Here is a 26,909-nt window from a genome sequence, read left to right as displayed (position 1 = left end):
TGGATGAAAATTTAGGAGGCATGGTTAGTAGGTTTGCAGAGGACACCAAGATTGGTGGCATTGTGGACAGTGAAGAAGGTTATCTAGGATTGCAACGGGATCTTGATAAATTGGGCCAGTGGGCCGATGAATGGCAGATGGAGTTTAATTTAGATAAATGTGAGGTGATGCATTTTGGTAGATCGAATCGGGCCAGGACCTACTCCGTTAATGGTAGGGCGTTGGGGAGAGTTATAGAACAAAGAGATCTAGGAGTACAGGTTCATAGCTCCTTGAAAGTGGAGTCACAGGTGGATAGGGTGGTGAAGAAGGCATTCAGCTTGCTTGGTTTCATTGGTCAGAACATTGAATACAGGAGTTGGGATGTCTTGTTGATGTTGTACAAGACATTAGTAAGGCCACACTTGGAGTACTGTGTACAGTTCTGGTCACCCTATTATAGAAAGGATATTATTAAACTAGAAAGAGTGCAGAAAAGATTTACTCGGATGCTGCCGGGACTTGATGGTTTGACTTATAGGGAGAGGTTAGATAGACTGGGACTTTTTTCCCTGGAGAGTAGGAGGTTGAGGGGTGATCTTATACAAGTCTATAAAATAATGAGGGGCATAGATAAGGTAGATAGTCAAAATCTTTTCCCAAAGGTAGGGGAGTCTATAACGAGGGGACATAGATTTAAGGTGAGAGGGGAGAGATACAAAAGGGTCCAGAGGGGCAATTTTTTCACTCAAAGGGTGGTGAGTGTCTGGAACGAGCTGCCAGAGGCAGTAGTCGAGGCGGGTACAATTTTGTCTTTTAAAAAGCATTTGGACAGTTACATGGGTAAGATGGGTATAGAGGGATCTGGGCCAAGTGCAGGCAATTGGGACTAGCTTAGTGGTATAAACTGGGCGACATGGACATGTTGGGCCGAAGGGCCTGTTTCCATGTTGTAAACTTCTATGATTCTATGATTCTAACATTGAATGTTAAGCTTTGCCCAACTTGAGTTGAATTTCTGTTTCAAAATCCAAGTAAAGATCACACGTTTTTTTGTAAGAAGCCTGTTAGATCTACACCACAAACAGTATTCTGTTGCTGCCCTTCGCGAGATCTTTTTAAAATCCCAGAAAATGATAAAAGACACTTCCTTTGAATTTAGGAAAATAGCCAAGAGTTTTTTGAGGATGTAACTAGCAGGATAGATAAAGGGGAACCAGTGGATGTAGTATATTTAGATTTTCAAAAGGCATTCGATAAGGTGCCACATAAAAGGTTGTTGCACAAGATAAGGGCTCACGGGGTTGGGGGTAACAGATTAGCATGGATAGAGGATTGGTTAACGGACAGAAAACAGAGAGTAGGGATAAACGGGTCATTTTCTGGTTGGCAGGCTGTAACTAGTGGGGTGCCACAAGGATCGGTGCTTGGGCCTCAGCTATTTACAATCTCTATTAATGACTTGGATGAAGGGACCGAGTGTAATGTAGCCAAGTTTGCTGACGATACAAAGTTAGGTGGGACAGTAAGCTGTGAGGAGGGCACAAAGAGTCTGCAAAGGATATTGACAGGTTAAGTGAGTGGGCAAGAAGGTGGTTGATGGAGTATAATATGGGGAAATGTGAGATTATTCACTTTGGTAGGAAGAATAGAAAAACAGAATATTTTTTAAATGGTGAGAAACTATTAAATGTTGGTGTTCAGAGACTTGGGTGTCCTTGTACATGAAACACAGAAAGTTAACATACAGGTACAGCAAGCAATTAGGAAGGCAAATGGTATGTTGGCCTTTATTGCAGGGGGGTTGGAGTACAAGAGTAAGGAAGTCTTGCTGCAATAGTACAGTGCTTTGGTGAGGCCACCTGGAGTACTGCGTACAGTTTTGGCCTCCTTATCTAAAGAAGGATATGCTTGCTTTAGAGGCGGTGCAACAAAGGTTCACTAGATCGATTCCTGGGATGAGAGGGTTGTCCTATGAGGAGAGATTGAGTAGAATGGGCCTATACTCTCTGGAGTTTAGAAGAATGCGAGGTGATCTCATTGAAACATATAAGATTCTGCAAGGGCTTGACAGGGTAGATGCTGAGAGGTTGATTCCCCTGGCTGGAGACTCGAGAACTAGAGGGCATAGTCTCCAGATAAAGGGTCGACCATTTAAAACTGAGACGCGAAGGAATTTCTTCACTCAGAGGATTGTGAATCTTTGGAATTCTCTACCCTAGGGGACTGTGGATGCTGAGTCGCTGAATATATTTAAGACTGAGATCGATAGATCTTTGGACTCTCGGGAATCAAAGCGTATGGTGATCTGGCGGGAAAGTGGAATTGAGGCCGAAGATCAGCCATGATCTGATTGAATGGCGGAGCAGGCTCATGGGGCCCTATGGCCTACTCCTGCTTCTATTTCTTCTGTTCTTATCTACTGGTTCAAATGAAATAATAAGCCTTGTGACTGCACTGATGAATAATTTTTTTTATATGTGAGGCATATACTACAGCTGTGTTCGTGACATTTTAATTGAATTTTTTCAGCCAAAGCTTCTCAATCAAGTTGTGGAGTGCCTGGAGGCAATAGGATTCGTCACCAACACACTTTCCAAAGGGGATGCCAAATTCATGGTAAGTGCCACTGACTATTCCTACAGACCCTTGAATTAGGAAATGATATTAGCATACAAACCCTTAAGGCCTTTGTCTGAAATTCTTCTCTCCTGTAGTTTAGCAGAGGTATTAACATGGGTTAATATCTCTGCTAAAATAGTGGAGCGATGGGTTTCAGATGAATGCTTTAAACGTTAATAAGCTAGTATCCTACAGCATAATTTTGGGGCCATTGCCTTTATTCACAGCAGCGGGATAGGGAGGAAGATCTTGAAAATCTCTAGAATAGGTGACCAGCAGCAAAATGATTCCAGTAAAATGCCTTGTAGGACCATGTACACCATTGTTCTGTACGCAGTTTTGAAAGAATTCCTCTTCTTTCTGTCTTATTTCCAAATTATAGTTTACTTTATTTTTCCACTCCAATTTCTTCTCCTTTCTGAAGTTGCTGACTTTTTCTGGAGTCCAGTTCCACAGGTACCAGCTGCCATTCAATGTAAGAGCCCAGATAGTGAGCATTGGCTTGCAATCTGACTAGAGCACATCACAGCTGAGCCTGATCCGCCCCTTACCCAATGTCCATATCCATGAGGGATAATTGGATAGTGATCAGTAGCAAGAACCCTGACTGAGCTGAGAGAGTGGCTGCAGCTGATCCTCTGCTTCAACCCTTTGTTTTTTTTTAAGTAGCAAAATTAAAAGGAAACTGAATATTTATTTGTTTCAGCTTTAGTTTTCCTTGCTGAAGGCTTGCCTTAATATGGGGGAGGGTGATATGCTCCAATTAAATTGTTTTTTTGGCTCTGGGAGATGCTGATAGCTGGCTTTAAGATCTGCACTAAATGTCATGGATTCTTCCCAATGGCCAACACTCATAGCACTGGCGCTGTCTATCGAGGTTGCATAATTTTCAGAATGATGAAACTTGCTCCAAGTTTAGCAAAAAGGCCCTTGTAGGTGTCTAACCTCCGGGAATGCAATCACGCAGACAAGGATAGCATTAGGCAATCTGTTGTGAAAGTCCAACTTGACAACAATGTCCAAATTCCTTTTGGAATGCTTCAAATAGCATGGTTTGAATTGTTCCCTTGTGTCTGTCATGTTCTGTAAGTACTTCGGTAGTGATTAAAGCTGCATCTTCTCCATGTCTGTCATCAAAGTGTCACTACAGATATTGCCCCACTACTCCAGTCCAATTACTTGTGTGGTCCATATTATATTTTTTTCTGGTTGGATACTTGTGAAATTAAATTAATCTGATCTGTCAGATACCTGGTAATCATGAATATAATGATTAGGTGCATACCTGCATGATGGGCGTTTATCAAATAACAGTTGCACCAAGACAAAAATATCAACATCAGAATTGTTAGTTTTCTGCATATAAATACCTGTCGCATCTTTGGTTGTAACTTTTTGTTTCTAATTGTGTTGTAATTTTTAAAGTATTACTTCAGAAAAAGGTCACAGACTTCTTGAGTATTTACAGGAAGCATACTCACTTCCTCAACTTATTTTAAAAAAAAACAATTTGTAAGTTCTTATCAGTTTCCATTCCTCCCCAAAAATAGTTGCCTTGATGGGGTACAATTACATTGACGCTGGTCACCTTCTCTTACCCTACCAGTGCCCATTATTTGAGTATGAGCCATGAAAGAGAGTGTCATGGGCAAACCATTCAATTGTGGAGGCATCTGGATGAGACCATTCCTATCGTGACCTGACACCCACATATACGTACTTCCAGCATGGGTCACTGAATAGCAGTCAGCTTTGGGATGCTCAGTGAGATTTTTTTTTACCTCTACCAAACCCTGGGGTGCTGAGGTTAATTGTAGCATCCAAATGGAACCTGGGACCTTTCTGGTCACTGGCTCAGTGATTTGCTGAGCTATAGGGAGAGCTAGCCAAGTCTACATTTGATAACTGCCTCCTGATTGGAGCCACTTACAGGTGGAATATTATTTTCTGCATCCATCCCTCTTAGCTCTTAGTGGAACAGTGATTGATTCCAGAAGCCAGGGATAAATTATTTCGCTATTTAGCCCCCGAGATCAGGCTGATGATGGACTGCAGCGAGCTGTATTTATGGTATTTATATAAAACAGAACTTGGATTTAATTTTTTCTGAAAAGAGCAACTATTTTGAGAACTATACTTTCAACAGATACTATTGAGACTTATCGGAGTATTACTTTAGTCAAAGTTGTTTTTGGAAGGATTTTGTCAAACGATCTAAGAGGCTACTCCAGGATGCACGGGAATACTCCCCATCGGTGATGTCATTCTGTTAAAAAAAAAATTAAAATTTAACTAATGAATTGAGAAAAATGTGCCTCAGAATGAAGTTGTTGCCTGGTGCCTTGATGGTGCTGTTGGGTTTGAAAGAGGATGACGTCATTGCTCGAGCCTGACATTTTATATAACTGTGCAGTCAACATGGCTGACATAGACAAAGCAATTTCAGCCCTGTGTTTTATCTGTGATGGTGCACATCTATTTTCAGAGCATTTGGCCTGAAATGTGTGCACATGAACTGCCACCCATAAAGCTACAATCTGAGACCTGTGGTTTCCAGAAAATCTCACATATGCACAAAGCCTCAAAAAAAGCAGGTGGAGCTTGAGTCCTCGTTAATCAACCTGTAGCACTGCTAAGGAGAGCAAGAGGATGCACTTCAATTTTCATCTTGATCTTTGAAATCAAGTTAGTAATGTTTAGCTTAAATTGCTTCCTGTATGTAACCTGGCACTTTCATTTTGTCATTTCAATCGTTGCTATTCTTTTAAAAAAAATAGCACCTGATCTGAGGGAGGTTTTGAACTTTTAATCACACATGTTTTTTTCCTCCCTTTTGAAGTATCCTGACAGTGTGATGAAGTATCTGTAGGAGTGGCAGAACAGGGCTGTTTTACACTTCAGATGTCTGTTCATTGATCTTGGTTTCAGATCATCATATCATCACCTGCTGTGTCTGTTACCAGCTACTGTAGTGGCTTTTGAGAACCTGTGTTAGTCGACTTTGCGGACTCCTCCTAAAGAGGTGTGAAGTACACATTTTAGAAACATCAAAATTAATTTGGGTGTTGCATTACAAACACAATTACAGTATCTTGTAAGCATGGATCAAATTAATCTGTCAAGACATTAAACTGAAGTTTTTACTGCTGTATATTTAAAGAGGAATGTAGGCATAGATGGGGTACTTATATTTAAGCAAGTAGTCTGAATTTTACACTGGAAAAAGATAGACTTCTCAAAATTGGATTTGACATTAAAATAGTCAGTTTTCTTTCCTGCTGAGAACTGCACAGGTTTAAGCCTCCCTCTTTGCCAAACTGCCCAGTGACATCACCGATGGGGAGCATTCCCGTGCATCCTGGAGCAGCCTCTTAGAAAATCATTGGAGCTAAGACTTCAAACTGGCTTGAGAGTTGATCTAGAGCCACAGTCAGGACCCAGAAACAGCTATTGAAACAGCTATTGCCTGTGGACACTCAAGTGTAGGAAGGAACAAGTAACCAATCTTGTATTGCTGCCAGGAAGTAATAAAATTTGTTTTTTGAAAACAGATTTTGAAAAGTATACTTCTGCTTTCGGTAAATAAAATGGCAGAATACTTTGGGAAATGAACAATGCTACTTATCGTCTTTAAGTTTTGACTGTGCACTATAAAACTGAACATATTTGTATGGTAAGGATTTCTTGGACCGTACATAGGTTTATAGTGAATGCCATAACTTCTTTTTGTATTTGCCAAAGTGAGGGATGTTAGTGCAGGGGAATTGAACACATTTCAGAAACTCCATGTCAGCATCAAACACTCCCAGGTTAGATGCAAGGCTCCTGTCTTCAACAATATGCCTCAGCCTCAACGTGTGATGATCACCTGCAGTGAACCATTTCCTACACCAGTCATCCTTTGGCCTGTCTGAATGAAACTGACAATTTAAAGTTAATCATTGCTAAATTAGGGATAGTTTCATGCTCCAGACCCATGCCCCCAGGAAAGGATTGTGACTGCAAAATTCATGCATTCAGCACACAGAGGAGACTTTCATTCCATCACTGGATTTGCACCCAAATCCCAGAAGTAAAAATCCACTGTCTTACCCACTGTGCCACTCAGTTCCCACATGCTGTACTTTTACTGGCAAAGATACCTTCATTACAAAACTGTTTGTTGTGATATTGTCTGTATTGAGGCTGTCTTTGTGCTGACATCCTCTGCTGTGGCTCCATCTTTGCTTTGCTATTTGGTGCCAGTCTCATCATGAAGCCACCAGCATAACAATATCTCCATGCTGAGGTAGTCTTTGAAGTGCTGCCTTTGATGATGAGGACACTTGCTGCCAACAGTTAATGTTTTATTGTAGGCTACTTCAACAGGGAACAGTGATCATCGCATCATAAGGTTTAGATTAGCTATGGAAAAGGACAAGGAGCAATCTCGAGTAAAAGTACTTAATTGGAGAAGGGCCAATTTCAGTGGGTTGACAACTGATCTGGCCCAGATAGATTGGCAGGCAAAACTGTAACTAAACAATGGGTGGCCTTTAGAGAGGAGATGGTTCGGGTACAGTCTAGGTACGTTCCCTCGAGGGGGAAAGGTAGGGCAACTAAAGCCAGAGCTTCCTGGATGATGAAAGGGCTAGACAGTAAGATGAAGCAGAAAAAGCAGGCATATGACAGATGTCAGGTTGATAGTACAAGTGAGAACCAGGCTGAATAGAGAAAGTTCAGAGGGGAAGTGAAAAAGGAACTAAGAGGAGCAAAGAGAGAGTATGAGAATAGACTGGCAACTAACATAAAAGGGAATCCAAAAGTCTTCTATAGCATATAAATAGTAAACGGGCAGTAAGAGTAGGGTTGGGGCCGATTAGGGACCAAACTAGAGAACTACGTATGGAGACAGGGGGCATGGCGGAGGTACTAAATGAGTACTTTGCATCTGTCTTTACCAAAGAAGAAGATGCTGCCAAAGTCACAGTAAAAGAGGAGGCAGTTGAGATACTGGATGGACTAATATTAATAGAGGAGGTACTAGAAAGGCTAGCTGTACTTAAAGTTTTTAAGTCACCAGGTCAGGATGGGATGTATCCTAGGTTGCTGAGGGAAGGAAGGGTGGAAATTGAAGAGGTACTGGCCATAATCTTCCAAACATCCTTAGATACTAGCTCAATTGCTAAATTTAATTGTGAGATAGATAGCTTTTTGGCAACCAAAGGTATTAAGGGATATGGGCCAAAGGCAGGTATATGGAGTTAGATCACAGATCAGCCATGATCAAGCACGAGGGGCTGAATGGCCTACTCCTGTTTCTATGTTCCTATGATACGGGGGTGGTGCCAGAGGGCTGGAGAATTGCAAATGTTACACCCTTGTTCAAAAAAGGACGTAAGGATAAACCCAGCAAATGCAGGCTAGTCAGTTTAACCTCAGTGGTGGGGAAATTTTTAGAAACAACAATCTGGGACAAAATCAACAGTCACTTGGACAAGTGTGGATTAATTAAGGAAAACCAGCACGGATTTGTTAAAGGCAAATAGTGTTTCACTAACTTGATTGAGTTTTTTGATGAGGTAACAGAGGGTTGATGAGGGCAATGCGGTTGATGTGGTTTATATGGACTTTCAAAAGGCATTTGATAAAGTGCCATAGTGGGTGCAGGAACAGGCGACCTGTGGATATATGTGCACGAGTCGTTGAAGGTGGCAGGGCAGGTTGAGAAAGCGGTTTAAAAAAGCATTCGGGATCCTAGAACATAAGAACAAGGAGCAGGAGTAGGCCATCTGGCCTCTCGAGCCTGCTCCGCCATTCAACAAGATCATGGCTGATCATCTACCTCAACGCCTCCTGGGCTTTATAAATAGAGACTTAGAGTACAAAAGCAAGGAGGTTATGATGCACCTTTATAAAACACTGGTTTGGCCACAACTGGAGTACTGTGTCTAATTTTGGGCACTGCACTTCAGGAAAGATGTGAAGGCCTCAGAGAGGGTACAGAAGAGATTTACTAGAATGATTCCAGGGATGAAAGACTTCAGTTACGTGGATAGACTGGAGAAGCTGGGGTTGTTCTTCTTGGAACAGAAAAGGTTGAGAGGAGATTTGATAGAGGTGTTCAAAATCATGAGGGGTTCAGACAGTAGATAGAGAGAAACTGTTCCCATTGGTGGAAGGGTCAAGAACCAGAGGACATAGATTTAAGGTGACTTAAGGCAAAAGAACCTAAGGTGACATGAGGAAAAACTTTTTTTATTCAGCGAGTGATTAGGATCTGGAATGCACTGCCTGAGGGGGTGGTGGAGGCAGATTCAATCATGGCTTTCAAACGGGAACTGGATAAGTATTTGAAGGAGTAAAAATTTGCAGGGCTGTCAGGAAAAGGCGGGGGAGTGGGACTAGCTGGATTGCTCTTGCAGAGAGCCGGCAAGGGCTTGACGGGTCGAATGGCCTCCTTCTGTGCTGTAACCATTCTGTGGTTCTATTGTATGATTTCAAGGAGCAGGAGTAGGGAACTGACAAAAGAACACATGAAAGAAAGCATGGCATATTGCCTTACTGTATTGAGACCATTTTTTGCTATGATTTTTTTTTAGATGTTTAATTTACAAACTAAAACTAAGCTGGAAGTTCTTGTCAAATTTCGAAAGATAGCTTCCAGATGAAACGTTGCCATCTACTTTACTGTCCATTTAACTGTACTGCAGTATTTTTAACTTACAACCCTGTTGTATAATGTTAAGTAAAATAACTTTATAAAAAATGTGTACATTATATGTTGCAAACATTATCAAATAGTGCACAGTGACTTTCAAGGCTACATTTAACTTCTGTATTCTGGCAATATTTATAAAGCCATTAAGCTTTGTTCTTGTGGTTTTGGACAGAACTCCATGCTGGAATTATAACCTTGTAGTTCACTGCCAACTATCCATCATTCACTGTTTACTAGATCAGATTTTGGGCAAAGTATTGACTTTTAGCCCCTCTCAGCCACACTTGTAGCCGGTATTTGAACATGTTAAATGGATATATCTCATTGAGCATTAGCAAGAACTGACCATTTAAAATGTGAACCACAGATAATTTATGAAACACCCAAGGCATTGTGTGGTTTTCAGCACCTTTCTCCTGAGTTATAAACAGTAGCAGCTGACTGGAGTTGCAGGAGTTAGCTTGATAAAGTAGTTTTCACTGGGGCTCTGTGGGGAAGCAGGTTTTGATAGTCATGTTAAGGAAATATTTGCATTCCAGTAAACTACAGTCCTAAATTTATATATCTGATTTGAAATATCCCTCACTATCACAAGCTGTTCATATACCCTTGTTTTAATTTTCTATTGCACCATTTTGTATTGTTATGGGCCTGAGATTCAGGTGTGATTATATTTAATTTTAAGAAACCAAACCACAGGGCAATTTTCACAGGTGAAGTGCACTGTTCAACATTGGAAAATTAGGACAAAACCTGGAAGTGTGAATGTGTATTTTATTAAAAATAACAGGGCCCGATATTACCATGGCGGCGGGTTCGCGGCGGGGGGTAGATTGGGCGTGTGGGTAATGCGCCCGGTGAAATCAGTCTGCTCCGCGTGCAATCGCAGGCTGATTGGATCCACTTACCTGGTCTTCCGGGTTCCCCGCTGCTGAGCTGCGCGGCGGGCGGACTGCGCATGCGCAGTAAGGTCTGTCAGCTGGAGGAGCTCTATTTAAAGGGCCAGTCCTCCACTGACTGATGCTGCAAGAAATAGGAAAAATTACAGCATGGAGCAGCCCAGGGGGAAGGCTGCTCCCAGGTTTAATGATGCCTCACCTCCAGCTCTTGTTGGATGGGGTGAGGAGGAGGGGGAGGACAGAGATCTTACCCCCGGCGGGCGGGAGGAAGCGGCCTGCCTCTGCCACCAAGAAAGCCTGGCTCGAGGTGGCAGAGGAGGTCACCTGCACCACCAACATATTGCCCACCTGCATACAGTGCAGGAGGCGCTGCAATGACCTAAGTAGGTCAGCCAAAGTGAGTACACTTACTCATTCCCCGACATTCCATCTGCCACATCACTGCCCCCACCCCACATCTCCTTCTGCACAGCCAACACTACTCTGTCACATCACCCCTCGCACCCACTCAAACCTCATCCTCATCTTACCTGCACTTACTCACCTCGCCAGTACTCATCCCGCCACTACCGCTCAACCCAATCCTCATACAATCTCATGGCTCTATCTCATATTCACCCTCTCATGCATCTCTTTCACAGTCAGCCTCACTCAACCTGCCACCACCTGTGCTGCAGCCACAGGGCATGCATCACATGTGCAGTAGGAAGCGTAAGGCAAACGTGTCGTGAGCATGAAGGGGATGCACAAGGGTGTTTGAGGGTTTGTCATGGTTTTTACTTATATTTAATTTCTGATCAACTCACATAACATATTATATTGGCACCACTACTGCCACGTCTTTGCGAATCTTGTCTGGTTTGTGCAATAATGCCCTTTCCTGAGAATCACAATGAAGACCCACAACTGATGCCACCCATTGTGTCACTGCAGAGTGGGTGTAGGTGTATTTGCAGGGCTCTTTTGTGCAGATGACTGAGAGTCGTCGGTGATGTCCCCAGTGGCACCCTGGAAGGATGCGGAGGAGAAGTTATTGAGGGTAGTGGTGACTTTGACAGCGACAGGTAAGAAGATGGTGCTCGGGTCAGCCGGGAGCTGCTCGGGCCAGCCGGGAGCAGCTCGGCATGAAGGAGGCTGCAGATGTCCACGACGACGTCGAGTGACTCTGAGCCTCCGTGTGCACTGCTGCTCAGAGAGGTCCAGGAAGCTGAGCCTTGGTCTGTAGAAGCTGTGGCGAGGGTAGTGCCCTCTGCGACGCATCTCTCTTTGCGGTTGCCCTCCCTCCTGCTGTGCAGGTGAATGTGTCACAGCACTGTGTTGTGGAGCTCCACGTGTCAGAGGTGGCTGGCGATGCTGGTGATGCTGTTCGTCCTCCGAGGAGGTCATGACTGCAGCTATGGCGGCCCTCATCTGGAAGATGTACATTTGAGGGGGTCCACAAGGTAGGTAAATGTATCTGGACACTGGGGTAAGTGTGCAAGTTGGTGCATTTTGTTGTTAGGAGGAGGGTGGTGGAGGCCAAACTTTGTCCAAAGTGATAGAGTGGCCTCCTGCAATGAGTGAGGGTCTTCCCCCGCCACCCCCCACACCTGTCGAATGGACCTTTGCAGCTGCCACAGACTGATGGCTGCAACACGTCCATTTGAACTGGGAGTGTTTCCCCAAGTATGGGAAACAGTCTCAGCCAGTTGCAAAATCCCATCCCTGCTAAAATAACAGGTCAATCAGGTCTGTAAACAACCTGAAGTACCTGTTCAAGTACTTTAAGTGGCACTCCGCCGGCCTTAATTGCCGGCGGGAGTCCCACATGCGGGGGCTGCGCGCGCATGTGAGCACGTCAGTGGGGAACCCGGAAATGGGGCGGGTTGGAGCCGGGCTCCCGAGCCGCCCCGGGAATCCCCGATTTTCGCAGCCTCCCCGCCACAATGCGAAAATCGAGCCCATAGTGTTTATGGCCAACCAAAATTTAGAATAAATATTTCCACAGTGCTGCTTTCCAGATTATCCATGAGTGACCAGTTAGTTATGATTGCCTCATAGCAGAGATATTTATCGCGTGTCTTGGCTGGCCACTCTGCTTTATTATCTTTGTAACTCCTGTTGTAATCCTATAACTAAAAATACTGTGAGGTATTTTTATGATTTTTGTAGTCAAATATTCAGCTGCTTTATGATCTTCTACTGTGAAAATATAATTTTTATTTCTGGTGTTATTTTTTCATAAATACTTTCAACTTGGTAGGAAACATCCTGCCAACTGTTTGAGCAAGAGGGGCATCTTAAAATTTACAATGACTGATAGGATAAGGGTGCCCAATCAACACCTACACACAGTTGAAGTACCTCGTTCAATGACTTCTAGCTGCAAGTACAATTTCAAAATTTGCGAACGACACCAAATTGTGTGGTGGGGGGTGGGGGGGGGGTATAGTTAATACCAAGGAGGATTGTGACAAAATATAGGAAGACATTAATAAACTTGCAGAATGGGCGTGTGTAATTGACAAATGAATTTCAATGTAGCTAAGTGTGAGGTATTGCATTTTTGGTAAGAACATAAGAAATAGGAGCAGGAGTAGGCCAATTGGCCCCTCGAGCCTGCTCCGCCATTCAATAAGATCATGGCTGATCTGATCCTAACCTCAAATCTAAAGAACACAAGAAGTAGGAGCAGGACCCGGCCACTCAGCCCCTGGGCCCTCTCCACCACCCACAGGGCCTGGACCGATCCGAACTCAGCTTCATGTCCAATTTCCTGCCCGCTCCCCGTAACCCCGAATTCCCTTTACTTCTAGGAAACTGTCTATTTCTGTTTTAAATTTATTTAATGATGTAGCTTCCACAGCTTCCTGGGGCAGCAAATTCCACAGACCAACTACCCTCTGAGTGAAGAAGTTTCTCCTCATCTCAGTTTTGAAAGAGCAGCCCCTTATTCTAAGATTATGCCCCCTAGTTCTAGTTTCACCCATCCTTGGGAACATCCTTACCGCATCCACCCGATCAAGCCCCTTCACAATCTTATATGTTTCAATAAGATCGCCTCTCGTTCTTCTGAACTCCAATGAGTAGAGTCCCAATCTACTCAACCTCTCCTCATACGTCCGCCCCCTCATCCCCGGGATTAACCGAGTGAACCTTCTTTGTACTGCCTCGAGAGCAAGTATGTCTTTTCTTAAGTATGGACACCAAAACTGTATGCAGTATTCCAGGTGCGGTCTCACCAATACCTCCCTGTTTTTATATTCTATTCCCCTAGCAATAAAAGCCAACATTCCGTTGGCCTTCTTGATCACCTGCTGCACCTGCATACTAACTTTTTGATTTTCTTGCACTAGGACCCCCAGATCCCTTTGTACTGCAGTACTTTCCAGTTTCTCGCCATTAAGATAATAACTTGTTCTCTGATTTTTCCTGCCAAAGTGCATAACCTCACATTTTCCAATATTGTATTGCATCTGCCAAATCTCTGCCCACTCACCCAGCCTGTCTATATCCCCTTGTAAGATTTTTATGTCCTCCTCACTCTGTCTAGTTTCCCTCCCATCTTTGCATCATCTGCAAACTTTGATATGTTACACTCGGTCCCCTCCTCCAAATCGTTAATATAGATTGTAAAGAGTTGGGGACCCAGCACCGACCCCTGTGGAACACCACTGGCTACAGGTTGCCAGTCCGAGAATGTACCATTTATCCCAACTCTCTGCTTCCTGTTAGATAACCAATCCTCCACCCATGCTAGAATATTACCCCCAATCCAGTGATTCTTTATCTTGAGCAATAATCTTTTATGTGGCACCTTGTCGAATGCCTTCTGGAAGTCTAAATACACCACGTCCACTGGTTCCCCTTTATCCACCCTGTACGTTATGTCCTCAAAGAACTCAAGCAAATTTGTCAGATATGACTTCCCCTTCGTAAAGCCATGCTGACTTTGTCCTATTAAATTATGTTTATCCAAATGTTCCGCTACTGTCTCCTTAATAATAGACTCCAAAATTTTATCCACCACAGATGTTAGGCTAACTGGTCTATAATTTCCAGCCTTCTGCCTACTGCCCTTTTTAAATAAGGGTGTTACATTAGCAGTTTTCCAATCTGCCGGGACTTTTGCCGAGTCCAGAGAATTTTGGAAAATTATTACCAAAGCATCCACAATCCCGACTGCCACTTCCCTCAAGACCCTTGGATGGAAGCCATCAGGTCCAGGGGATTTATCCATCTTGAGTCCCATTATTTTACTGAGTACCAATTCCTTTATGATTTTAATTGTATTTAGCTCCTCCCCCCCTGGAGCCCCCTTTTTGTCCAGTGTTGGGATATTCTTAGTGTCCTCTACCGTAAAGACTGAAACAAAATATTTGTTCAGCATTTTTGCCATCTCCATGTTTCCCACCATTAATTTCCCGGTCTCATCCTCTAAGGGACCTACGTTTGCCTTAGCCACCCTTTTTCTTTTTATATAACTGTAGAAACTCTTGCTATCTGTTTTTATATTTTTTGCTAATTTATTTTCATAATCTATCTTCCCTTTCTTAATCAATCCTTTAGTTACTTTTTGCTGTCTTTTGAAGACTTCCCAATCTTCTATCCTCCCACTAAGTTTGGCTACCATATATGTCCTTGTTTTTAGTCAGATACTATCCTTAATTTCCTTACTTAGCCACGGATGGCTGTCATTTCTTTTACACCCTTTTTTCCTCAGTGGAATATATATTTTTTGAATGTTGTAAAATAACTTCTTAAATGAACACCACTGCTCATGTACCGTCTTACCCTTTCATCTATTTTCCCAGCCCACTTTCACCAGTTCTGCTCTCATACCATCACAGTCTCCCTTATTCAAGCTCAGTACGCTTGTTTGAGAACCAACCTTCTCACCCTCTAATTGGATATGGAATGTAACCATGTTATGGTCACTCATTCCAAGGGGATCCTTAACGAGGACATTATTAGTTAATCCTGGCTCATTACACAGGACCAGGTCCAAGGTTGCTTTCCCCCTTGTAGGATCAGTTACATACTGCTCAAGAAATCCATCCCTAATACACTCAATAAATTCTTCCTCAAGGCTGCCCTGCCCAATTTGATTTGTCCAGTTAATATGATAGTTAAAATCCCCCATAATTATAGTTGTTCCCTTATTATATGCCCCAACTATTTCCTGATTAATACTTCTTCCAGCAGAGTTGCAACTATTAGGAGGCCTATATGCTACGCCCACTAGTGTTTTTTTCCCCTTATTATTCCTTATCTCTACCCAAACTGTTTCATTATCCTGATCCTTTGACCCAATATCGTTTCTCTGTATTACAGTGATTCCTTCCTTTATTAACATAGCCACCCCACCTCCCCTTCCTTCCTTCCTGTCCTTCCTGATTTGTTAAATACCCTGGCATATTTAATTCCCAGTCGTTGTCACCCTGCAGCCATGTTTCCGTAATGGCCACAAGATCATACCCATACGTAGTTATTTGTGCCGTTAACTCGTCCATTTTGCTACGAATGCTACGTGCATTCAGATAAAGAACTTTCAAATATGTTTTGTGACACTTAGTTCCTGCTTTTTCCTTTTTTAACACTTTACTTTTTACTCCATACCTTCTGTCCCTTCCTGACATGCTTTCCTCTGTCTCCCTGCTCAGGTTCCCAACCCCCTGCCACTTTAGTTTAAACCCTCCCCAACAGCACTAGCAAAGACTCCCCCTTGGACAGTGGTCCCGGCCCTGCCCAGGTGCAGACCGTCCGGTTTGTACTGGTCCCACCTCCCCCAGAACCGGTTCCAATGCCCCAGGAATTTGAATCCCTCCTCCTTGCACCACTCCTCTAGCCACGTATTCATTTGAAATATCCTCCTATTTCTACTCTGACTAGCACGTGGCACTGGTAGCAATCCTGAGATTACTACCTTTTTGAGGTCCTATTTTTAAATTTACCTCCTAACTCCCTATATTCTGCTTTTAGGACCTCATCCCCTTTTTTACCTATGTCGTTGGTGCCTATGTGCACCACGACAGCTGGCTGTTCGCCCTCCCCCTCCAAAATGTTCTGTAGCCGCTCCGAGACGTCCTTGACCCTTGCACCAGGGAGGCAACACACCATCCTGGAGTCTCGGTTGCGGCCGCAGAAACGCCTATCTATTCCCCTTAAAATTGAGTCCCCTATCACTATAGCTCTGCCACTCTTTTTCCTCCCAGCCTGTGCCAGGAAGTTGGCTGCTGCTGCCTTCCCCTGATAAGTCATTCCCCCCCCCCCCCCAACAGTATCCAAAGTGGTAGATCTGTTTGAGAGTGGGATGGCCACTGGGGACCCCTGAACTACCTGCCTGCACCTCTTACTCTGCCTGGTGGTCACCCATTCAGTTCCTGCCTGTACTCCCTTTACCTGCGGTGTGACCAACTCGCTAAACGTGCTACCCACGTGGTTCTCAGCATCGCGAATGCACCAGTATGTATCCATCCGCAGCTCCAGTGCCGCAATGCGGTCTGTCAGTAGCTGCAGCTGGATACACTTCCCGCACACAGGAAGTGTCCCTGGTTTCCCACATAGAGCAGGAGGAGCATGCCACGGGGCTGAGCTGTCCTGCCATGACTTACCCTTTAATTGATTTAAATTAAATTAAAATGAAATGGATCCCACCAATCACACTGGAATTAAGTGATATACTCAAGGGCCCCTGCTCAACAGTTGTCCCCGCGACACAAAGAGACCGGAGTCATCCCAAAATATAAGTTTAGAAAGAAAATACTCACTAACCAATCACTTACCTGCTTTTTGGTGACGTCACACTACGAATACTTTTTGCTTCCCTCTCCAGGAACCTGGATTTGTCGTCGCCCCCTCGGGGCTCGCCTTTGGTACGGCCCCTCGCCTTTAGTACGGCCGCTCGCCCCCTCGGGGCTCGCCTTTGGTACGGCCCCTCGCCTTTAGTACGGCCGCTCGCCCCCTCGGGGCTCGCCTTTGGTACGGCCCCTCGCCTTTAGTACGGCCGCTCGCCCCCTCGGGGCTCGCCTTTGGTACGGCCCCTCGCCTTTAGTACGGCCGCTCGCCCCCTCGGGGCTCGCCTTTGGTACGGCCCCTCGCCTTTGGTACGGCCGCTCGCCCCCTCGGGGCTCGCCTTTGGTACGGCCGCTCGCCCCATCGGGGCTCGCCTTTGGTACGGCCCCTCGCCTTTAGTACGGCCGCTCGCCCCCTCGGGGCTCGCCTTTGGTACGGCCCCTCGCCTTTAGTACGGCCGCTCGCCCCCTCGGGGCTCGCCTTTGGTACGGCCCCTCGCCTTTAGTACGGCCGCTCGCCCCCTCGGGGCTCGCCTTTGGTACGGCCGCTCGCCCCCTCGGGGCTCGCCTTTGGTACGGCCGCTCGCCCTCTCGGGGCTCGCCTTTGGTACGGCCCCTCGCCTTTGGTACGGCCGCTCGCCCTCTCGGGGCTCGCCTTTGGTACGGCCGCTCGCCCCCTCGGGGCTCGCCTTTGGTACGGCCCCTCGCCTTTGGTACGGCCGCTCGCCCCCTCGGGGCTCACCTTTGGTACGGCCGCTCGCCTTTGGTACGGCCGCTCGCCTTTGGTACGGCCGCTCGCCACCTCGGGGCTCGCCTTTGGTACGGCCCCTCGCCTTTAGTACGGCCGCTCGCCCCCTCGGGGCTCGCCTTTGGTACGGCCGCTCACCCCCTCGGGGCTCACCTTTATTACGGCCGCTCGCCCCCTCGGGGCTCGCCTTTGGTACGGCCGCTCGCCCCCTCGGGGCTCACCTTTAGTACGGCCGCTCACCCCCTCGGGGCTCACCTTTATTACGGCCCCTCGCCCCCTCGGGGCTTGCCTTTGGTACGGCCGCTCGCCTTTGGTACGGCCGCTCGCCCCCTCGGGGCTCACCTTTATTACGGCCGCTCGCCCCCTCGGGGCTCACCTTTAGTACGGCCGCTCGCCCCCTCGGGGCTCTCCTTTAGTACGGCCGCTCGCCCCCTCGGGGCTCTCCTTTAGTACGGCCGCTCGGCCCCTCGGGGCTCTCCTTTAGTACGGCCTCTCGCCCCCTCGGGGCTCTCCTTTAGTACGGCCGCTCGCCCCCTCGGGGCTCTCCTTTAGTACGGCCTCTCGCCCCCTCGGGGCTCTCCTTTAGTACGGCCGCTCGCCCCCTCGGGGCTCTCCTTTAGTACGGCCTCTCGCCCCCTCGGGGCTCTCCTTTAGTACGGCCGCTCCTTTAGTACGGCCGCTCGCCACCTCGGGACTCACCTTTAGTACGGCCGCTCGCCCCCTCGGGGCTCTCCTTTAGTACGGCCGCTTGCCCCCTCGGGACTCACCTTTAGTACGGCCGCTCGGCCCCTCGGGACTCACCTTTAGAACCTCCGCTCGGCCCCTCGGGGCTCCCCTTTGGTACGGCCGCTCGGCCCCTCGGGGCTCCCCTTTGGTACGGCCGCTCGGCCCCTCGGGACTCCCCTTTAGTCCCTCCGCTCGGCCCCTCGGGGCTCCCCTTTAGTCCCTCCGCTCGGCCCCTCGGGGCTCCCCTTTGGCCCCTCGGGGCTCTCCTTTAGTACGGCCGCTCGGCCCCTCGGGACTCCCCTTTAGTCCCTCCGCTCGGCCCCTCGGGGCTCCCCTTTAGTCCCTCCGCTCGCCCCCTCGGGGCTCCCCTTTGGCACGGCCGCTCGCCCCCTCGGGGCTCCCCTTTGGCACGGCCGCTCGCCCCCTCGGGGCTCCCCTTTGGCACGGCCGCTCGCCCCCTCGGGGCTCCCCTTTGGCACGGCCGCTCGCCCCCTCGGGGCTCCCCTTTGGCACGGCCGCTCGCCCCCTCGGGGCTCCCCTTTGGCACGGCCGCTCGCCCCCTCGCTGCTTGGATAATAAGAGTCTGAATGGGGTAGAGGAGAAAAGGGATCGGGGGTACAGATACACAAATCACTAAAAGTAGCAACGCAGGCTAATAAGGCCATAAAAAAGCAAACCAAGCACTGGGGTTCATTTCAAGAGAGATAGTATTGAAAAGCAGAGAAGTTATGTTAAACTTCTATAGACTCTTGGTTAGATCACACTTGGAGTACTGTGGACATCTCTGGTTTCCATATTATCAAAAGGATATAGAGACACTGGAGAAGGTGCAAAAAAAGATTTCCTAGGATGATACCAGAACTGAGAGGTTGTACCTATCAGGAAAGATTGAGCAGGCTGGGGTTCTTTTCTCTGGAAAAGAGAAGACTGAGTGGTGACCTGATGGAGGGTTTTAAGATTGTCAAAGGGTTTGATAAGGACGTAGAGAAAATGTTTCCACTTGTGGGGGAGACAAAAACCAAGGGCCATAAATATAAGATAGTCACTAATAATTCCAAAAGGGAACTTGGGAGAAACTTCTTTACCCAGAGAGTGGTTAGAATGTGAAACTCACAACCACAAGGAGGAGTTGAGGCGAATAACATAGTTGCATTTAAGGGGAAGCGGGATAAACACATGAGGGAGAAAGGAATAGAAGGATATGCTGATCGGGAGGGAGGAGGCTCGTGTGGAGCACAAACACCGACATAGACCATTTAGGCTGAATGGCTCTGTGCTGCACATTCTATGTAATTCTACTGACAAGCTACTTTGTTAGTCTCAGGAACTTCTCCTAGTCAACTTGACTTATCACTATAGTATTTAACCAAAGATGTCCAGGAATAAAAATTGAAGTACAATTGTCATGCTTTGTAAAAGCAGTACAGCAGGTAAGCTCTCAAATAAAAACAGAAAATACCAGAAATACGCAGCAATTCAGTCAGCATCTGTAAAGAGAAAAGAGAGGTTACTGTTAAAGCCTTCATCAGAACTGGAAATGACACAGTAAGAATTTGCCTTGCACTGTCTGGTGGAAACTGGTGGTAGTGGATCAGCTGACTGTTATTCGCTCGGCCCAACTTTCCTTTTCCTTGACGTCACTGGGCAGGGAAAGTGGATGGGGAGTATCATGGGTGGGCGTTCTACCAGTGCCAGCTTTGTGTTCAGTGGTGCAAGTTAACATCTACCCCTCTGTCTTTTGGATGGATAACCCTGAAGATGAAATAGTGAGCACTTAGTGTAGCATCCTGGTTCCACAGCTGGAACTGGAAGTGGTTTTCGTGACTTTTATTTACGTGATGTTGTATGTAGGTGAGGAATATTTGTGTTAGGCTGCAATGTTAGCATCAAGTGATCAGAGGGCAGGTACAGCACAGGGTAGATGCAGAATGAAGCTGTCTTCACTCAGCCCCACACTCAGAAGGGCACCCCAACTGTTTACAATTTTGAAAACTCTCCTCACTGTCAGCTGAGTGTGATTGAAAATTAGTGCTGAATGAGGGGCAGTTTTATGCTGTAGACCCATGGCTATAAGGAACAGGATTGAGACTGCCCAAAGTCATTTCACTTCGGACCCTTACAGCCAGTAGATAGAGGAGATTTTCATCCTATCAGTCTGAGCTGGATTCTAACTCATTGACTAAAGGTTTCATAATCCATTATATCCGTCAAATACACATCAGCTAGCATTCTTGCTGTATTTTCTTTGGAACAGTGATATTACTGTGGCGTTCAAAAGACAGAACATCTCTATAATAATTTGAATGGGTTTGAAATTCCTGTTACTTTCAACTCCAAAGGCATGGAGATGATCGATGGAGAACATTAAAAGAAAAGGTACCTGCTCTTGGCAAAATTCCTTATTTTTGTTTTTTTGCAGCGGAGGGAGGGAGGGGTGAAGAGGAGAAGGGAGCATTGGAAACCAAATAATCAGTACAGCTGCTGGGATGCCTGAGGCTGTGGCGATATAAGCTGTAGAAACAAATCTAGCTAGGGTATTCCTGATCAGGTATGTGCCACTGCTCGCCCATTGAAATCTTTGGTTGTATGCCACGTATTTCTGGAAGACCGAGCTATTTTCTAATCTATACAAATGCTTAATGTACTCTCTGATCTTTCTTAACACAGCTGTTAAAATCTATTTATTTTAAACTGGTCGATGCCAGTGTTTTTGAGAAAAAAATGCACAGAAGAATTTAGCACAAGCATTTTAAGTGTTTGCATGGGAACCCTATCTGTTTGAAAATGTGCCCATTGTCTGCAAGTGGGGGGGATCAGTGGTGGATTGGTTAAAATTAGAAAAATTATAGGCAAGTCTGACAGCTGCGAGGGGCACATTAAAGAAAGAGAGGTTTTTTTCCCACCTTTTATGTTCCTGTAGCATTCCCCAGTTCCTGCGGAGAGGGCCCACAGCTGACCTGCTCCCATCTTCTGCCAGTGCCTATTTTGAGCTACAGAATGCATGTGAATATGGTCCAGAATAATGTGCCCGCCCTTGGTGGAGCATTTATTTTCTCTTCAGTGCCTTTCCCTGACAAACAACATTTAGAATTGTTTGGATTTGGAAATCAGATACTGTCCTTCATCTCCATTGCCCAGTAATACATAACCCTGATTTAGCATATTTAAACTTTAGTTTTTACCCTGATTAGGAAGCTTTACAGTAGTTAAATCTTTGATTGAATAATCTGTAATCTACCCTTTCATTGAGCGAAAACACTTCCGAACAAATCAGTTGAGATCAACTGCGAGTTTAACATGCAACCTTCTGCTTTGTAAGGTTTAGTACTACTGCAGACAATGACTTTATCCACTGGGCTATCCGAAGAGCACTCATGTTACTGAACATCATAGGCAGGGAATGAAGAGCAGGTCACCTCCCTGCCCAGTCTTGGAAAGTATGTGATGCAAGGAACCTAAAGGAGGAAGGGGAATTTTTAATGTAAAAATGAAGGGAGGCTGTAAACGTTAAATTTGTGACTGCACGAGTAATTGTTAGTAACTGCACATGTATTTGCCATGTAAGCATGTAACAACTCTTCAGAAGTGTTTGTTCTGTAGGTATGATATGCCCGCAGCAGAGATCTGATTGTGACATACCATACAGACAGATAAGAAGGGCTTTCAGAGTAGGAAACTGAAGTGCAGGATGTGGTTTCTCCAAAGTCTGCTAATGGCATGCTGAAAAGGAAACAGGAGGCTACAAGGTTTTCCATCCTACTGTCTGCAGGTCTCGTTTTGGGCTGATTGATTGATTTAATTGTGACTTTGAACTCTACAGCCCTTGTGGGAAGGGGAAGAGGTTTTATGAAATGCTTTGCCTGAAGCTGTGCTTTATGGGGTGGTAGAATATCTTGTACAAATTGCTTGGCACGAATATTTGGAAAATAGGTAATTCGACAGTGTAGTGATATTCTTTTAAGGACCTGGAGAAGTGGGTGCCATGCAATATTGGTTTTATGTTGGACAACTGGAATATAAGGAACAGGAATGTGATTGCCCAAAGTCATTTCACTTAGGACCCTTACAGCCAGTAAACAGGAGACTTTCATTCCATCAATCTGAGCTGAATTCTAACTCATTGACTAAAGGTTTCATAATCCATTATCTGTCAAATACACATCAACTAGCATTCTTTGGAACAGTAATATTACTGTGGTGCTCAAAAGACTAACATCTCTAGAATGATTTGATACTCAGTTCAGCTTCTGCTGGAGCCACCAAAATCCAGACTATCACAGCCTTGATCCAGACATGGTTGCTAGAGGTGAGATGATCTGCCCTTCACATCAAAACAGTATTCAACTGGGTATGGCACCAAGGAGCCATGGCAAAACTGAGGTCAGTGGGGTCAAAGGAAAAACTCTCCAATGGCTGGATTCATACCTGACACAAAGGGAGATGGTTGTGGTTCTCGGAGGCCAGTCATGGCAGCTCCAGAAAATCATTGCAGGAGATCCTCATGGAAATGTCCACAGCCCAACCATCTCCAGCTGCTTCATCAATGATCTTCCCTCCATCATAAAGTCAGGAGCGGAGTTGTTTGCTGATCGTTTGTGTTCAGCTCCATTTACAACGCCTCTGATAATGAAGCAGTTCATGCCACCCTACAGCAGGACCTGGATAACATCCATGCTTGGGCTGATAAGTGGAAAATAACATTCATGCCGCACAAGTTCCAGGTAATGACCATCTTGAACAAGAGAACCATTTCCCTCTGACCTTCAATGACACCACCATCGCCGAGTCCCCCACCAGCAACACCTTGGGAGTCACCATTTGACCAGAAACTGGTACATTTACCAGCTATATTGACATGATGGCTACAAGTGCAGGGCAGAGGCTGGGTACTCTCATCTCCTGACTCTTCGAGGCCCCTTCATCATCAACAAGGCTCGTGTCAGGAGTGTGATGGAATACTCACTACTCACCGACAGCCACAACACCATCGAGGACAGAGCAGTTCACTTGATCAGTGCCCCTGCTACTGCATTCAATATCCCCTCCACTGTGGCTGCAGTATGTACTGCAGCAACTCACCAACGTTACTTCAACAGCACCTCCCTCCCATGCGACCTCTCCTATTGAGAAGAACAAGAGCAGCAATGTTGTAAGAACAACATCATCTCCAAGTCACACACCATCCTGAATGGACATGTGTCGCTGTTCCTTCATCAATGCAGGGTTACAATCATGGTTTATATTATAGTTGAAAGGCCTTTGAAGAAATGTTAATCGCTTGTGAACAAAGGCACAATACATAAGGACTGAGGCATGGAATGCTGATCAATTAATTTTGAGGATTGAGTAGTTTTTATCAGCATTTTGTCTTGATGAATGATTTTGTGAGGACAGGACAAATCTACGGGATAGAAATTGATATGTGTTCGTGTTTTTCAGGCTTAGGATGGGGCAAAGCATACCAATTTAGTAGTGGTACAGACTACTCAGGCGTTGGTCCCACTCTTAATTTGTGGGGCCATTATTTTTATGCATCCCAGGCGAATGACTAAAACAGGCGTTCGGCCCCGAATTTACTTATTTTAAGAGCCTAATGTCTGTTGAAGTTCACTAGCTAGAAATTAATTGGCCATGAGCGACAGGTGTCGGGCCTGTCCCACTCACTATTCTTCAGCAGCCACCAACGAAACATAAGCTACATTTTTTTTCATTCCATAACAATGACGTCCCTGTGGAGCCAAGAGGAGCAAGAGATTGATCTCTTCGCTCGAATGAGCTGCCTGTGGAGGTGTGGCCAGGTCAGCTGTGTGAGGTTAAGACAGTGCGTTAGCTGGAACGTTGAGTTCTAAAATCATATCTGTCCCTTTAAATCAGCGTTGCACGCTGATAGAACCATAGAAAAGATACAGCACAGAAGGAGGCCATTCGGCCCATCGTGTCCGCGCCGGCTTGAAGAACAACCAGGTGCCCATTCTAATACCACCTTCCAGCACCCGGTCCATAGCCCTGCAGCTTACAGCACTTTAGGTGCAGGTCCAGGTACTTTTTAAAAGAGTTGAGGGTCCCTGCCTCTACCACCAATTCGGGCAGTGTATTCCATACACCCACCACCCTCTGGGTAAAAAAGTTTTTCCTCATGTTCCCTCCAATCCTTCCGCCAATCAGCTTAAATCTATGTCCTCTAGTTCTTGAACCCTCCGCTAGGGGAAACAGGTACTTCCTGTCTACTCTATCTGGGCCCCTCATAACTTTGTACACCTCAATCAAGTCTCCCCTCAGCCTCCTCTGCTCCAAGGAAAACAACCCCAGCCTATCCAATCTCTCCACACAGCTGCAATTTTCAAGCCCTGGCAACATTCTTGTAAATCTTCTCTGCACTCTCTCCAGAGCAATTACGTCCTTCCTGTAATGTGGTGACCAGAACTGCGCACAATACTCCAGCTGTGGCCTTACCAGCGTTTTATACAGTTCCATCATTACATCCCTGCTTTTGTATTCTATACCTCGGTTAATAACGGAGAGCATTCTTCACAACCTTATCGACCTGTACTGCCACCTTCAGGGACCTGTGCACATGCACTCCAAGGTCTCTCACTTCCTCTACCCCTCTCAATATATTCCCGTTTACTGCGTATTCCCTTTTACAGTTTGCCCTCCCAAAGTGCATTACCTCACACTTCTCTGGGTTGAACTCCATTTGCCACTTTTCCGCCCACTCCACCAACCCATTGATATCTTCTTGGAGTCCACAGCTATCCTCTTCACTATCAACCACACGGACAATTTTTGGGTCGTCTGCAAACTTGCCAATCATGCCCCCTACATTCAAGTCCAAATCATTAATATATACCACAAACAGCAAGGGTCCCAACACTGAGCCCTGTGGCACACCACTGGAAACGGATTTCCATTCGCGAAGACATCCATCGACTTTTACCCTTTGTTTCCTGTTACTGAGCCAATTTTGGATCCAATTCGCCACATTTCCCTGTATCCCATGGGCTTTTACCTTTCTGACCAGTCTGCCATGTGGGACCTTGTCAAATGCCTTACTAAAATCCATGTAGACAATATCCACTGCACTACCCTCATCAATCCTCCTCGTCACTTCCTCAAAGAATTCAATCAGATTTGTAAGGCATGACCTTCCCCGAACAAATCCATGCTGACTATCCTTGATTAAACCATGCCTTTCCAAGTGACAGTTTATCCTATCTCTCAGTATTGATTCTAATAGTTTGCCCACCACCGAGGTAAGACTGACCGGCCTATAATTGTTCGGCCTTTCCCTCGTACCCTTTTTATACAATGGTACTACGTTTGCCGTCTTCCAGTCCTCCCGTACCTCCCTTGTATCCAGTGAGGATTGGAAAATGATTCTCAGAGCATCCGTTATTTCCTCCCTGGCTTCCTTCAATAGCCTAGGAAACAATCCATCCGGCCCTGGTGACTTATCAACTTTCAAGGATTCCAGTCCCTCTAGTACTTCCTCTCTCGTTATGTTTACCTAATCCAATATTTCACACCTCTCCTCTTTAACTACTACATCCGGATCATCCCTTTCCTTTGTGAATACGGAGACAAAATATTCATTTAAAACCCTACCCACATCCTCTGCTTCTACACACAAGTTACCCTTATCATCCCTGATAGGTCCCACCTTTTCCTTAGCTATCCTCTTGTTCTTAATGTACTGATAAAACATCTTTCTTTAATCTTACTAGCTAATACTTTTTCATGCCCTCTCTTTGCTCTCCTTATTTCCTTTTTTACGTCATCCCTGTACTTTCTATACTCCTCTCGGCTTTCTGCAGTGTTCAGTTTTCTGTGACAGTCATAAGCTTTCTTTTTCTGCTTTATCTTGCCCCGTATACTTCAAGACAACCAGGAGGCTCGAAATTTGGTAGTGCCACCCTTTTTCTTTGAGGGGACGTGTCTGCATTGTACCCGTAGATTTTTACTTATTTAGTGCCTCCCACTGGCTTGCCACTGATTTCTCCTCAAGTAGTTGTGTCCAGTCCATTTCTGCCAAATCACCTCTTAGTTCTGTAAAATTTGCCTCCCTCCAATTTAAAACGTTTACTCCTGATTTAACTCTGTCCTTTTCCATAATAATGCTAAAACAAACTGGATTGTGATCACTATCCCCAATATGGTCACCCACTGTCACTTCACCCACTTGCCTATCTTCATTTCCCAGGACTAAATCTAGAATTGCATCTCCTCTTGATGGGCTTGTCACGTACTGGCTAAAAAAGTTCTCCTGGACACCGATCAAGATTTTTGCACCCTCTGTGCCCCTCACACTGTTTGAATCCCAGTTGATGTTTGGGTAGTTGAAGTCCCCTACTATTATTGCCCTCTTATTTTTGCACTTTGAAATTTGCCCCTATATTTGTTCTTCTATCTCCCTTTGGCTATTCGGGGGTCTATGGTACAGTCCTAGTAGTGTGACTGCCCCT

The 26,909-nt window shown here is 45.7% G+C and overlaps 1 protein-coding gene across 1 annotated transcript in view; it reads left to right on the top strand.

Moving 5' to 3' along the window:
* Positions 1 to 26,909, top strand: part of polb (polymerase (DNA directed), beta) — a 152,662-nt gene that overhangs the window by 51,489 nt on the left and 74,264 nt on the right. Inside the window, exon 11 of the mRNA XM_068001382.1 lies at positions 2,512 to 2,598. Coding sequence (XP_067857483.1) covers positions 2,512 to 2,598 — 87 coding nt within the window. The remainder of the gene's footprint in view (positions 1 to 2,511; positions 2,599 to 26,909) is intronic.

Source organism: Heptranchias perlo, chromosome 20 (genome assembly GCF_035084215.1).
Source record: "Heptranchias perlo isolate sHepPer1 chromosome 20, sHepPer1.hap1, whole genome shotgun sequence".
NCBI classification, from domain to species: domain Eukaryota; kingdom Metazoa; phylum Chordata; class Chondrichthyes; order Hexanchiformes; family Hexanchidae; genus Heptranchias; species Heptranchias perlo.
The sequence above is the reverse complement of the archived record's forward strand: the minus strand, read 5'-3'. Positions and strand labels throughout refer to the sequence as shown.